This window comes from Tursiops truncatus, chromosome 5 (assembly GCF_011762595.2).
Source record: "Tursiops truncatus isolate mTurTru1 chromosome 5, mTurTru1.mat.Y, whole genome shotgun sequence".
NCBI lineage: Eukaryota > Metazoa > Chordata > Mammalia > Artiodactyla > Delphinidae > Tursiops > Tursiops truncatus.
The window spans coordinates 110,886,372-110,901,647 of NC_047038.1; the positions used below are offsets into that span (position 1 = coordinate 110,886,372).

General features: G+C 44.4%; 1 protein-coding gene across 6 annotated transcripts in view; it reads right to left on the minus strand.

Annotated features, from left to right (window-relative positions):
* Window positions 1-15,276, minus strand: part of ARHGAP10 (Rho GTPase activating protein 10) — a 326,473-nt gene that overhangs the window by 80,502 nt on the left and 230,695 nt on the right. For all 6 annotated transcript variants that reach the window (XR_012332146.1, XR_012332145.1, XR_012332144.1 and 3 more), the window contains 2 exons: window positions 13,645-13,750; window positions 12,066-12,225 (listed from right to left, as the gene is read on the minus strand). Coding sequence is in view for 3 of the 6 variants with exons in the window: in XM_019926557.3 (XP_019782116.1) it covers window positions 12,066-12,225; window positions 13,645-13,750 (266 nt within the window). In the remaining 3 variants the exon portion in view is untranslated. The remainder of the gene's footprint in view (window positions 1-12,065; window positions 12,226-13,644; window positions 13,751-15,276) is intronic.

Below are 15,276 nucleotides of genomic sequence, written 5' to 3' on the forward strand. Positions count from 1 at the left end.
CAATTACTCCCCAGGGTCCATGAGCTAAGACCGTCAACCCTTCGTTTAGCCATTCTAAAGGCAGTTGGGTAGGACGTCTGCCTAATATTCATTAGGCAGTTGAATATTCATTAACCAGTTGCACAGGACATCAGTGTTTGCTATACTGAAGACGCAGGAGCTGAGACACTAGCACATGGTCCATTATCACTGACTAAACGCAGCAGTGGGGTTTCAAAACGGGCTTAACTTCAGGGAAATGTGAAAGAATTCAAATGAGATAACGAGGCTGCTGTAGGAAGACCTGACCTGGACAGAGGGGCCTTCTTCAATCTGCCCCCGGGCTGATTTCCACCCTCTGCCCCCTGTCGCAGAAGTCTGAACACACCAGCACATCTCAAAATAATACAAAGGGGCTGCCTTTTGCTATTTAAGCACAATGCCTTTCAGTGGGGACTCCTACTGTCTATGGCCCAGACAAGCAATCAATACTTCCATGAAAGGTTTCCTGGGCGGCTGGTCCCAAGTGGGGAACATAGGAAAAAAAGTATGCATCCTCTGGGGTGAAGTGAGAGAGCGGCACTGACATATATACACTACCAAATGTAAAATAGATAGCTAGTGGGAACCTACTGCAAAGCACAGGGAGAGCAGCTCGGTGCTTTGTGACCACCTAGAGGGTGGGGTGGGATAGGGAGAAGATATGGGGATGCATGGATACATATAGTTGATTTACTTTGTTATACAGCAGAAACTAACACACCATTGTAAAGCAATTACACTCCAATAAAGATATTAAAAAGAATAAATAAAGTATGAATCCTTACCTGACCCCCGCCCAGCTCCTGAGCAGAAGTGTGGAAAGTAAGTCACCAGCAAAAGGCAAGAAAAGTCGAGCCTGAAGAAATGCTCTGGACCTTAACTCCTCAAGGATTATCCTGCAGCTCTTGGTTTCCCTATGGTTCTAGGTTCTTGACCTGGGAGTCCCCAAAATTCCTTAAGTTGTATATATATTTTTTGTGTATATATACTATACTGCTTTCTGGGAACAGGACCCAAAGTTTTCTTTAAATTTTCAAAGTGGGTCTTAATGTAGTAAGGCTTCAAAACTACTGCTCTTGATAGAGGAAAAGGATGTTGGATGCGTGAGTGGACTTTAAAATGTCAACTGACTGACTGAACAGCAGACCAGAGGACCGTCCTGCCGGGAGATGTATAAGAACACAGTGGGGGGTACAATACTGGAGACCAAGCATTAGGAAAACAATTACCTGGCCAAAAAAGAAATGATATGAGAATTGAGAAGAAAGCCATTTCCGGTTTCAACCTCGGTCCAAGAGGAGAAAACTGAAGAAGAAAGTTAAAGAAGGTCTAATCATATAGTTATGGGAACCGACCAACAAGTTAAGATTTGGGTGACCTCAAAGTACGAGTTTCTACCTAAAACTGCATCAACCAGACCCACTTGCTCTGTTTTCATAAGGACTGGGTGCAAGGAGCAGCTGACCTCAAGGACATACAGGGGCTACGTGAAGTCACTGAAACATAAACTGAGCCAAAATCAAAGCTAATGAATAAACTATCTGTGAATTTATCAAACTGGCCAGAACCCTGCACTGTGTATTTTCTCACACTCTCCAAAGACGACTTGGTTGCAACCAGAATGTTACCAAGCTGACATAATTAAACAGGGATTTATTAAAAGGAGTAGCAGAAAGCAGAAAGAGCTGGAACTCAACACTTGCCTGAATTAGGAGCTTGAGGCCATCAGGAGTCAACCAACAAGTCTCCGCTTCTCGCCTCTGCATCCCTCTTGGGATCAGCTTCCCGATCCTTCCCAGAGCACTGCCTTCCTCCACTTGGTACTGGACTCATCCCAGGGGTTCTTCAGCCCCAAGCCCAAAAGCCACCTCACAGTAACGGGCTGCGTTTCCCCACATCCCAACTCCAAATCTCTAGGAGACAGAATCTCACTCAGCCCAGGTTCCACCGTGTCTGCTCTTCTGCATCCAACTGGCCTAAATCAGCAGACCTAAGTAAGAGGAGCACAACGTCACACGAACGTGCTGGAGGGGTCGACCTCCACAGCAAGCCGCTGGGGGCTGGGCTCTCCGCTAGGACATATCTGTACTAAGTGACTTACAGGACACTACAGATGAGGGGGGACAGTCTAGAAAAATGCCCTTTTCCCAGCCCTGTCTACAAAGCAGCAGGAGATCTTTCCAGGACAAAGAAGGAGGAAAAAAAACCTTTTCTCTGCAAGTATCCTAGTCTGATGCAAATGGCTATGTTATCATGGTATAGGCTTCAACAATACACATACTATATGGTACAAACTTATCATTTTTAATTCTAAAGGTTTTGCTAAAAACATGTAGCTTATTCTCAATCCTCTGGTTTATAGTTTTGAAAAATCAGTTCTTTACATATTATTGAACTGATAACTCCATATTTATGTTTTCCCGCTTATACTATTCGGTGTAATTTTAGATATCTGAAAATATATGTGAGACATCAAAATACTGTTTTTAGTGATGTAGTTCAATCTACATATATTCCAGATCTGCTGTTCCCGAGCATCAGAATATTGCAGCCCTGCCCATTAGGCACTGACCCTGAACACAAAGCCTTCCACTGAAAGCCACTTAGAATGGAAGGAGCAGCAGTAGAGTAGAAGGCTTGACAGCTCCAACCTCTGAGCCAGACAGTCCTGGGTTCCAATCCCATCGTCGCCATTTCCCAGCTGCGTGACCGTGGGCGAATTTCACCCTAGGCCCCATTTTCCAAATTGTAAAATAAGGATGATAACGTCTACCTGAGACGTTAGACATATAGAGTCGCTGAGCAGGTACTAAACGAGATCATGATGTAGAATACGGTATGAGCACTTGATAAGTATCAGGCAGACTGCTATCCTATTTTTTAAATTTTTATTTTGCGGTACGCGGGCCCCTCACTGTTGTGGCCTCTCCCGTTGCAGAGCACAGGCTCCGGACGCGCAGGCTCAGCGGCCATGGCTCACGGGCCCAGCCGTTCTGCGGCATGTGGGATCTTCCCGGACCGGGGCACCAACCCGCGTCCCCTGCATCGGCAGGCGGACTCTCAACCACTGTGCCACCAGAGAAGCCCTGTTATCCTATATTAATGATGCTGATGGTGATGAAGATGAGGAGGGTCACCAGGGCTTAGCTAGAGCTTTCATCAATGGTGAGCCTAAGAGGCCTTGACCCCGCCTGCCGAGCCTAGAAAGAATGCATCTCAGAAGTGGGCTGTATGTCACAGGGAAGCCACCTGAGCGGCGGGAAGAAGGCCAGGTGAGAGGAGTTTGCTTTCCCGTCCTCACCCACTGGGTGTAACAGTCATTTACATAACAATCATCCTGGTTCTCTCAAAATACAAACAAGTCAGCAGTGAAAAGAAATGAGCTACCAAGCCGTGAAAAGATGTGGGGGAACCTTAGATGCACAGTACTCAGTGAGAGAAGCCAATCTGAAAAGGCTCACACTGTATGAGTCCAACTATAAGACACCTGGAAAAGGCAACACTATAAAGACAGTAAAAAGATCAGTGATGGATGGGCTTCCCTGGTGGCGCAGTGGTTGAGAGTCCACCTGCTGATGCAGGGGACACGGGTTCGTGCCCCGGTCCAGGAAGATCCCACGTGCCGCAGAGCGGCTGGGCCAGTGAGCCATGGCTGCTGAGCCTGCGCGTCCGGAGCCTGTGCTCCGCGATGGGAGAGGCCACAGCAGTGAGAGGCCTGCGTACCGCAAAAAAAAAAAAAAAAAAAAAAAAGAAAGGTCAGTGGTGGCCAGGCTGGCGGGTGGGGAGGGCATGGGTGGGAGGAGATGAACAGACTGAGCACAGGATTTTCAGAACCGTGAAAACGCACTGATGATCGTGATGAATACGTGTCATAACGCATTTGGCCTAACCCAAGAGGGTACAACACCAAGAGCGAACCCTAAGTAAACTCTGGTGATAATGACGTGCCAGGGTGGGTCCCTTGGCTGTAACAAATGGAGGAGGCTCTGCACGCATGGGGGCGGAGGGGGTGGTACTGGAAATCTCTGTACCTTCCTCTCAATTCTGTTATAAATCTAAAACGGTTCTAAAAAATACAAAGTCTTTTGAAAAACACAAATAAGTCATTAGTTTCGTATGAAATGTGCATATTTACACACACATGATCGGACAGCTACAGTGTAGATGTCAGGAGTAGGCTTTGGAGGCAGACAGACGGAGTTCAAACCCCAGCCTGGCCACTTGAGCAATTCACTGAGCCTCGTTTTCCTCATCTGTAAAACAGCTCACCTCATCCTCAACACACGTCTCTGCTGGATAGGTACTTCAGCTTTTCCTCTTTCACAGGTGAGGAATCTGATGATGAGGTTAAGTGGGGGGCCCGGGTCACCAAAGTCACACAACTTGGTGGAGCTGAGATTCCAACCCAAGGAATTCTCCTTTCGAGCTGGCTCTGCTACATTCTGTGATACTGTCAGCAGATTATTTCAATAAAATGTCACACGAGGAGCGGAGCCTAGGTACCAGCACATAAGCATCCCTCTGCTGGCTGAGATTATTACTGTTCTCAACTTTGTCTTGAGAGATACGGAAGAGACAGCTCTGAAAGCCGGTTTCTTTATTTTACAAAGAAAAGTTAAAAGGGGGTGCTTTGTCCATGCAAAAGCCAAGCCCATAAGCACCCTACACTCTGCTGTCCCCTAAGGAAAGTCAAGGTTGCTTCTCTAGGGCCCACACACACACACCACGCCACGCCCACCCCTCACGCTTACATCCTTATTTTCCCTTCCAAGGACTCGGGGTATTGCTGGGAATATAAACAACATAAAATTGTTTCCTCCTCACCATTCTGAATTCTACCAACGCTGATTCAGTGTCAAGTGCCAAGTGCTGAGACAAGCTCGGAGGACCTGTCTTTGCAGCTCTGCATCTCCAAGGTCTCTGGCCAAGACTTTCAGAGTGGGCCAGACCTCAGCCATCTGCCAGCTTTCCTCCAACTCCTCAGACCCATCTCTACTAGGAACACAGTCTCATTATTACAAATATTATGGAGTTCTGCCTTCTGTTGAATCAAAAACTCACCTCCCAGCAAGTTCCACTCACTTGGACCGAGTATGCTTTCTCAGACAACAGAGAATAGACCTCCCCGCCCCGCTTTCTACACCGTAGCTCTTCGATCTTCCTGAGACAGTCCCAGTGCCTTGTCTCTACTGGACAGGAAAATGTGACAGAATTTGCTTGCATCAAAACACTCTAGTCCCATGGGAAAATATTATCTACCATCTCCAGAGCTATAGCACAGCCCACAGCAGAGACATCCCATGCCGGAGCTAAACGAAAAGAGCAGAAGACAATGTCATTATTATTTTCCAACTCTCCTTAAAGGAACGAGAAAGACCAAGCTTTCTGTGCTTTTAAAGCTTCTTTCTAAACACACCAGAAAATGCACAGCCCTGTTGAGAAAAAAAAAAAAAAAAAGTAACAGTAAAGTACGTTTTCATGGCTGTGCCAAGGAGGACACTTATGAAAACTGCAAGGGGAAAAGAAAAAAAAAAAAAAACCTTTGAAAATTTGTCAAATATTCTTGCTGCAGGATTTGCCCTCTAGGCTGAGGGGTCATGACTCAGGCAGACACCAACTTTTAGAAACTTTGGAGTTTTATTGTTGTTGCTGGTACTTAAGATATTTCTTTTCCTGTCGCATGAAAACTGCTGCTGCCTAGCAACCCAGGGCCAGCAAAGCTCAATCAAGATGCAGTTCAGGCTGGATTCTTTTTTAAAAAGGATTCTTTTCCCCATTAAATGACAAGCATGCCCTAAGCCTGGAAGGTTCCTCGCGCTCAGTGAAAAATGGTTTGCATGCTACTCACTTGGGCCTCACTGGCATTAAAGGATGACAGAGATCAACCCGCAGGAGAGAGCCAGGCTGGGTGTGGTTTCTGAAGCTTCAGGAATGGAGGAACGGGCTGCCCTGGACCCAGAAACAGACCACACGTGGACTGCAGGTGGGGCCTGAACAGGGAATCCATCCCACCACGAACCTGGGAGCAGAGACACGTTCTTCTAGCTTTTGGCAAAGACAGGAGGATGCAGGTCAGAAAGTCAGTCCCAAGGTTAACAGAAGTGATGCACTGCACCACTGGATACCCTTGTCCATGTGCATGTAATTTAATATTCTGGGGATTCCGCTGGACACCTGAGGGGAAATGTATACGTCCTTCTCACCTTTACTGTTTCTAGGTTCCTCTATGACTGGAGGACACAGCCTATTCAAGAACTCTGTAACCTATGTTACAAAGGTGCTTTGATAAAGCACAACCTACTGAAGAAACTCGTGAACAAGAACGTGGTCAGCCTTTTCCAACAAAGCGTCACCATCCCGAATGGCCTCCGTTTTCTCACCAGGAAAAACGAGACAGACTGACACAGAGCTCACTTCAAAGGTGAATATGCTTCTTTTAGCAAACTTATAGGAATCCTCACCAAGGAAAAGTTTTGTTTGTTTGTTTGTTTTTTTGCGGTACGCGGGCCTCTCACTGTTGTGGCCTCTCCCATTGCAGAGCACAGGCTCCGGACGCGCAGGCTCAGCGGCCATGGCTCACGGACCCAGCCGCTCCGTGGCATGTGGGATCCTCCCGGACCGGGGCACGAACCCGCGTCCCCTACATCGGCGGGCGGACTCCCAACCACTGCGCCACCAGGGAAGTCTGGAAAAGTTTTATGTAAACAAACTCTTAGCACCTTGTGGTCCACAGAAACTGTACTACATAAAGGCTAATTACTAGAAAAAAAATCCAAAAACTTCATAACCTACTGACCCTCAGAGAATCAGTGACCATGAAAGCAACCTATCACACTGAAAATCCAACGAAAATCCTTAACAAGATAAATATAACCTGGATTATAACTATATTATGGCATGTATTTTGTAAAGTGATTTGGTTAAGAGTAACATTATGTACCTTACTTTATATAAATTGGCAGTTTAAACATTAACATAAAACAAGGCAGATATGAAAAGAGAACCACCCTGATATGGTGGGTTTTTTTTTTTTTTTTGATGATTCTCAAAGGCTCTTCTGAATCTTCAAGGGCCCCGAGGGACTGAGGCAGGGCACAGAAAAGGCTGAGTCACATTATAAATATATATTTCTTTTATGACATTAAAAATGTATAAAATAGCAGAATAGGCTCAATTTAAACAGATCCTGTAACTCGATAGGGTTCTTTACACACCTATTTAACGAAGTTCCTCTAAAGACAGCCCCCACCCCAGCTGTGAGCTGACAGGTGATCAGAATATGAGAATAATAAGCAAGCCGTGGACAACGCAGGTGTACGCGTCCTCCGTCATCCTTCCTTTCCCTGTCACGGCTGCTCTGACTTTTCCTCCCATCTGTTCTTCTGTCACATGGGAAAAACTGGAAGTAGATCCAGACTTATTATCATCCATTCCTGAACACTCACACGTTTAAGGCCTTACACGTTGCTCTCAACAGACATCTCACTCTTGGAGAGAACACGCCTTCCACTAGTCCTCATACTTGCCCATCTCCTGACAGCAACTGGCATCACTGACAACACCCCTTGACCACCCTGACACTGAACTCATCTGGGCTTCTTCTGGCTCCTCTTTTATCACTAAGAGTAAAATCTCATTATTTCTCAAAGATATTGTTCTTCTCCTCTCTGAGTAATGAAAGCTTTGGGGTCGAACAATCCTTAGTGCAAACCCAGGCATTGCCACTCACTAGCTGTGTGGCCGTGAGCACGGGATGTTTTACCCTTCGGTTTTTCTCATATGCATAAAGGGATAAGATATGTAATATGAATTCTTTACACATATAAGGATACCATTACATATATATACGCAATGGGCATTACACACACACAGACACAGGTCATATGAGATAAACACCGTATATAACAGACGCACCACGGAATTCTTTCTCACATCTACCTCATGTCTTTACACCATATGGTACACATTCTCCCACTAAATTCTCTCCCCAGGTTGAGCCCCACATCTCCAACTGTCTGCTGGGCTTATCTTGCTGGATATCCAGACAACAACTAAAATTCTGCATGTTATAAATGGAACTCACCTTCTGCCCCAAACCCATTTTTCCCCTCCTTCCATTAATAACACCAATATTCTCCCAGGATGGAATATTCAGCATCATTTATAACACCTTCTTCTGAGGTACAAATGCAGTGCCTGGACTGTGTCTATCCCACCTCACAAACTGATGCTCTCCACCTGTAACTCACCACTCTCACGACCATGCCATGTGACCTCTCACCTGGTCTTTTATTCCTCTACTTTCTGTTGCCAACCCTGATGCCAGGTTAAGCACGAGAGGCTTAATCTTAAAAACCACGAGAGGCCCCGATACCTCTAAAATTAGATCCAAAGTCCTAAGGTGGCCGTCTGAAACTCCCCACACCTGGCCCAGATCTCCTTCCAATCTCATCTCGTACCGCTCGCCCCTTTGCCAACAGGAGCCTCGTGTTCCCAGAACACACACCTGCTCTGTTTCTCTGATGACATGATGCCCCACACCTGAAGTGTCCCCTTAAAACACCTCCACCTGTTCAAACTCCAGTCTAAAACCTACTCAAATCACCTCTTCAGGAAACGTTCCAGATTCCCCACAGGTGGACATAAACTCTCCTCGGGAGTCTCGGCGGCTCTCTCTCTATCTGTGTGAGAGCGCTTACTCTCCACCATTTCTTCTTTTCCCTACAGGACTGTCTTCACTTCTCCCAAATCTCACACCATGTCTGATTCAGAGCAGGCACTCATGACAGATGTACTGAATTAATCCGTAACAAGTACAGTCCGTCCTCCGTGGGTTCCCCATTAGCGGATGTAATCAACAGCAGATCGAAAATATTTGGGAAAAAAGGTTCCAGAAAGTTCCAAAAAAAGCAGAACTTGCATTTGCTGCATGCTGGCAACTACTTACATAGCATTTACACTGTATCAGGTATTATAAGTAATCTAGAGATGACAAAGTATATGGGAGAATGTGCATAGGTTATATGTAAATACTCTGCCATTTTATATAAAGGACCTGAGCATCCGTGGATTTTGGTATCTGCAGGGGGTCCTGGAACCAATCCCCCCCCAGATACCGAGGGACAACTGTATACTTTAAGAACAAAACATATGCAGAACTCACACATTTCTGAGGCACAACCCCAATTTGAAAATCCTTGGGAATTTCACAGTACCCTTTCCACCTGGGAAATGCAATTTTCTGGTTTGCAAGGGAAGAAAGAACTTGATAATTTTTTTGGCCCGCGAACACTTCTTTTAAAACAACATCTTAATGTACTGAGTGGAAATGAAGCCAAAACATATGGATTAAGTTTCCTATAAAGTACATATGGATTTTATGAAAACAACAAAGAGGTTTGGATAAGATGTGATCTCCAAAGCAGATTAACCAAGGGTCTTTTTCTAACTCCGAAATTAATCTGGAGCGTTCTTGCTTTCATTATATGTTGAAAGTTTCCTTTTCTGACTTAGTGACTTTCCTAGTCAGAGTTACCATTTTTCACATTCCTAGGGAAGAAAAATAAGTAACTGAGGAAAAGAAAACATTTTCCTTCTACTGTCATTACCGCCCACCCCCCCCAATTCCTTCTCCTTCATAGACACCACCTAGGCCGTTTCATTTCATTGCTAGTTTCCCCTCCTTTTTTTAATGATAATTTTGTTTCCTTCCTCACGAGACGATTCTTTTTAACGTTTGCTATCCTTCCTCCCTCTCTCTTTTTCTCTTTGTTCTCAGACATTAAGAGGAGCCGTATCTCTCCCTCACTACATTCAAGTAAAACACCAGCTCCTTCGGGCGGTGCACGTGGATCAGTTGTCAGGGAAACGTATGGCTCAGCTGGGGCCAGACACCCCTACAAAGTGTTTCTACGCAATCACCCTTGTTAGCAGAAATACTCCTCCTCATAGCAGAGCCTGGACTCCGAAGTGAAGACCACTTGAGCATGAACAATGAGCTGGGAGTGAGAGTGACAGTGGACAAGGATGAAATTGAAGGGGTGAATAAAGGGGTAATAGGGATATTAAGTTCTCAAAAATGTTCACTAATCCAAGCTCACTGCCCCTACCCAGCCCCAAGCAACCCTCTGCTTCCAAAGCTAAACTCACACACTCAATGAAGAATCTGAAAGTCACTATCTCACCTCCTCTTGGTAGGAAACCTCAGGACTGCAATCAGTATTGGTTGTGCGTTCACAGCACTATCTAGCCTGGCCACCGAAAGGGAGAGAGGGAGAACCGAAAGCCCTCTACTTCGTTCAATGAAGCTGCATCTCCGAGAGTGGGTCCAGTTCCATCTGCTGTTAACTATTATAATTGGCTCACCAATGCCACTTGGAATTCCTGTAAGCTTGGTTAACAAGGTGAAAGCAGCCCTATCGATTTCCCAGCAGAAAAAACTCATGTACTTATCTTCCCAGCTTCAAATAAGAGAAGGAAATAGGAAGCTACGGCATTAGATGGAGAACCTTTTATCCAAGAGCAAGACCCAGAACCAGTATTTTCACAAATAAATTGGATAAAGGTTCTCTTAATGGGGATTTAATCTAATGATAGTTGCGCCCCTAAACATTGCCTCGAAGCTTATGGTCTAATTATTTCTTTTTCTCAAAACGAATAGTAGCCATCGTGCCCTGAAGCTGTCTGGATACTTCCGTACATATTAATGACAGTTTGACGGGGCCATAAGAGGAGGCATAAATGCACCACTAGCTACCAAAAAACAAAACCAAAAACCCCACCAATGTCTGACACCCACAAAACAAGCTGCTTTTACCATACGGATAAAGCAAATCTCTAACCAGGTTTCAAGCCTAGCTTTTCAGAGGGAATCGATATTTGCACCAGCTAGAATTGCTCTAGCCAACAGCAAACGCAACAAGAATCCAAGAAATGTTCTCGCAACACTTGTGCAAAAGGACTACACCTCTCTTCATCTGTCTCTTTCCCACTCCCCTGACCCCCAGAAATTTCATTGAATCCATTACTTCACCAAATAAATACTAACCAAGTGCCTAAGGAATACCAGGTATTGTTCTAAATGTGCAAAAAGATCTTTGCCCTCAAAGATCTAGAAGAAAGAAATAGATAACAACTAGAAAAATAAGTCAATTGCATAATATGTTAGACAGGGATGTGTGCTGTGGGACAGAAGTCCCGAAACAGGGCTCAACCCCCTAGATCATGACCCGCTTTCCATCAGGGACTGTAATGTTCATCTTCACCTCCCAGCACCTAATACATGCTTGGCATATAACGCAATCTCAATATTTTAGAAAATTTATAAACAATTAAAGTTGTTGACCAAGCATTTTAAGTTTTCCAATTCCCTATCTTAAAAGTGAGGAAAGTTATTAGCAAGGTCCTGATCTATATGAACAGAATAAAGGGGGGAAAAATATCTAAAAGTTCTTGAAAGAGTCTATTGTATTTTGAAAAATCATGTATTCCCTTGAATACAGAGAAACAAACAACAGGATATGTTACCTAAGATTCATTTTAAACCAGAGATTCTCAACCTGGAGGCCCCGGGTTTGAGGATGCTGTGAATCCCCTGAAATTGTTAGCACAACTGTAGGGAGAGGGACAGTTGTGTGTGTTTTTCTGGGGAGAGTGTGATACAGATTGACAAAAAATGTGTTCCCTGTGTTACAGTAAACAGAATTTCAGTGAGAAATCCAAGGATAGGAACAAAGGCAGCAAAAACCATAAACAGTCCACAATGACACTGCCGATATTCATCTGCATCTGGATTAAACGTTGCTTCCTTAAACCAATGAGATAACAGAAGACCGGGTAAAGCTTCAGATTCGTGGAACTCCATCCAAAGACAGAAGCTCCATGAGGACTTCTCAGAACCAGGCTCACCATCATGATAATAAAATCATTAAATAAAAAGAGAGAGAAGGAAAATCTAAGAGGACAGTTGTACCTCACACAGGGACAAGCCCAAAACAGGAATTCCCTTCTGGGAAAAAAAAAAAAAAAAAAAAAAGCACTTTTACCTTTTCATGGTTTTCAATTAAAATTTCCACGACAATATTCTGAAACTTCAAATCCATGATGGCAGCAACAGTTTCTTCCTGTGGCCTCATCAGAGTTGGTCCAAACACCACTCCTAAATTTGCCACGGTCATGAGGTTCTGCTTGGAGTGATTTGAAACACTAATAAGATGAGGGGGGGGAAGAAAGGTCTCTGGTTAAAAGAAGGGGCAATAACTGTGGCATGCAGAGTATTTTGCAATTCTGTATTTCCCTAAAAACGAGGAGCCAGACTCAACTGTCCTCAGCGTCTGCCACTGAGATCACCGCATCTGCAAGGCCCCATGTGATGGGGTCCCTGCCTACCTTCCTACCTCCCTTTCTTTGATGCTCTGCTTAACCACAGCATCTTTCTTAATAATTCTATGTGTATGCTAAGCTTGTGTCTCTGAACACCTTCGTTTACTGTTCCTTTCTACCTAGAACATTGCTTCTTTCCCCAGGTCATTATACCCTCGCTTCCAGGCACTACTAGACCACACGGCACCTTTGTAAGAATCACCTTCACAAGCACACAGAGCTTGATCAGAACACCCAACTCATCCCTCTCCCAGTACCACTGTGCAGTGAACAACCTGGACAACTGTTCTCAGCAGCCCTGCAACCTAATTTGGGTCTCAACTCAAAAGGTCTCATCCTCAGAAACGAAGTTCCATAACAACCCACTTTATAGTCCAAAACCCAACATATATTCTTTATCTCTCACTCTACTTGGTCTTTTTACCATTTATCACCTGAAATTATTTTATATTTTTATTTTTAATGTTTATTATCTTTTCTGTCTTAGAAAGAAGGGACTTCATGAAAGTAGGGACTTTGTCTATCTTGTTCAACTATGCATCTTTGTATCAGCTAACACCTTAAGAAGGCATTCAACCAATATTTTCTGGCCAAATGAATGAACAGCTTTACTAGCAGTAGGACCCTTGGAAACTCATAATATCCTCTGGCCTTCAGTTTCTTTTTCATGTGAAATATGGGTTGTAAAACCCAGCATTCCTCAGCTTCCTCCCACCTCTAAAATTTTACAATTACAGTGATCTAGGAGTCCTTTATATACGAAGAAAGAGCTAATTTTTCCACTGAATTCTTAGTTTTTGCTTGCTTTGTAAAGAGGGAGTGAAAGGAATAAACTGGATCCTATGAAATAACCACGTATTACTGGATTAAACAAACTTGAAGGACATGTTCAGACTCAGAGTTAGGTAGGTGTGAAACCAACGCTAAATTTGCTAACAGGCTTATAATCACATTTCCAGAATCTGTAAGCAGGGAAATGTATAAGATTCTCTTTTCTTACTTCAAATCAAACCCTGAGTTGCTGGCAGTGACGTTAAGCAAATAATTACACGACTTCATGAGAGCATCGTATTTCATCACTCTTGTCCAAAACACACACAATAAGGCAAGTGTCCAGCCTGCCCTCGCAGGTGTGGTCCCTGGTATTGTGTAAACAGCCCCAGCTCCAAGTGTTACATATCTGACACCACCGCACGGCGCCCAGAGCAAAATAAAGCAAGTTCGGAAGAAAAAGAGGCTTACTTTGTTAAGTGTTTCACCAGAATATCCAACATTTCTTTATTTTTCTCCGGCAGTTTGTGTACCAAGAAATGGATAGCGTTAACACGAGATTCTGGGCTGCCGCTTTCTTTTAAGAAAAGAAAAAAAGAAAGAAAAGAAAAAGAAAAAAAATGGTTAGCAGAGAACTCAGAATCAAATATATTCCTAAAAACAATTACAATAGCTCATCCGTTAAATCTTCAAGCAGATAATTTACATGTATTTTGCCACTTTTCAAAGGAAAAGAAAATCCATCCATCCATCTTTCTCCCTATTATGAATCTTCTATGCCTCCCCCTATGACGTGATGTCAGTGGGGCTGCAATTAGTGCCTTTCCCTCTGCTGATATTTAAGAAGAGAGGGCAACTACGGATTCTCCCTCTGGCATGCTGCACCTCAAGTCTGCTCCTCGCTTACCTGATGAGTCTAGTCACTGGGTCACTGCCCCACATTGGAATGCAAATAAAATACCAGGATTAGGTTCCTCCCTTTTATGGGTTAAACTTTATCCCCCCCAAATGATATGCTGAAACTGCAAACCCTCCTCCACCCCAGTATCTCAGAATGCGACTATTTTTAAATGTACCAGGGATTTGTTTTTATCAGGTGTGGTAAGACACGCAGACATGGAAACAACTCTCAGGAACGAAGACGCTTGTCCTCACAGATCCCTAGAAACGGGAGGCATGGCATGGCATGCAGGGCCGCATGGGGAAGCACCGGGGAGGTCAGGAGGCAATGAGCAAAAGGAAAATGTGGGCAAGAGGGTTTATTGCAGTATCCACATGAAGGAACAGGCAAGGCAGGGTAAGCAGGCTTAAGACTGGTTGCTGTGAATTTTTTCAGCAGGCTCGGGGGTATAGAGATTGTTCCTGATTACCTGGTTCCTGGCTCTGAGGCAGTTAAGGCAGAAGAATATTGGTCTGGAGTGTTCGAACCCGAAAGATGGGGTCGGGAGGGAAAAACGGGCTCTGGATTGGTTAGTCTGCACATGGAAAGTGTGCTCAGGTTAAATATCTCTAGGAATTGGTTAGCCCCAGGAAGGGCAGTCTCCCCAGGGTCAGTCAAGCCCCAGATGTCAAAACATTAGAATAATGAGACATACTTGACAGTGCTTATTTGGAATAAGGTCACTGCAGATATCGTTAGTTAAAATGAGACCACAGTGGGGCAGGGTGGTCCTTTAATCCAAGGACTGGTATCCTTATAAGAAAACAAAGACGTAGAGGGAAGATGGCCACGTGAAGGCAGACATACGGGAGAGTATCATGTATCAATGGAGACAGAGATTGAAGAGATGAGCCTACAAGCCAAGGAATGCCAAGGATTGCCAGGAAACACCAGAAGGTGGATGGGGCAAGGCTCCTTCCCTAGAGCCTTCCAAGGAAGCATGGCTCTGCTGACACCCTGATTTGGGACCTCACCTCTAGAATTGTGAGAGAATAAATTTCTGCTGTTTTAAGCCGTCTGGTTTGTGGTACTTTGTCACAGCAGCTCTAGTGAACAAATATTGAATATATTACCTTTATCCCTTAGACTTTGGCATTAATGATCGTCCATGGCTCTTACGAACAATGTGCCCAAATTCCCTTTATTGTGTTGACAGAATATTA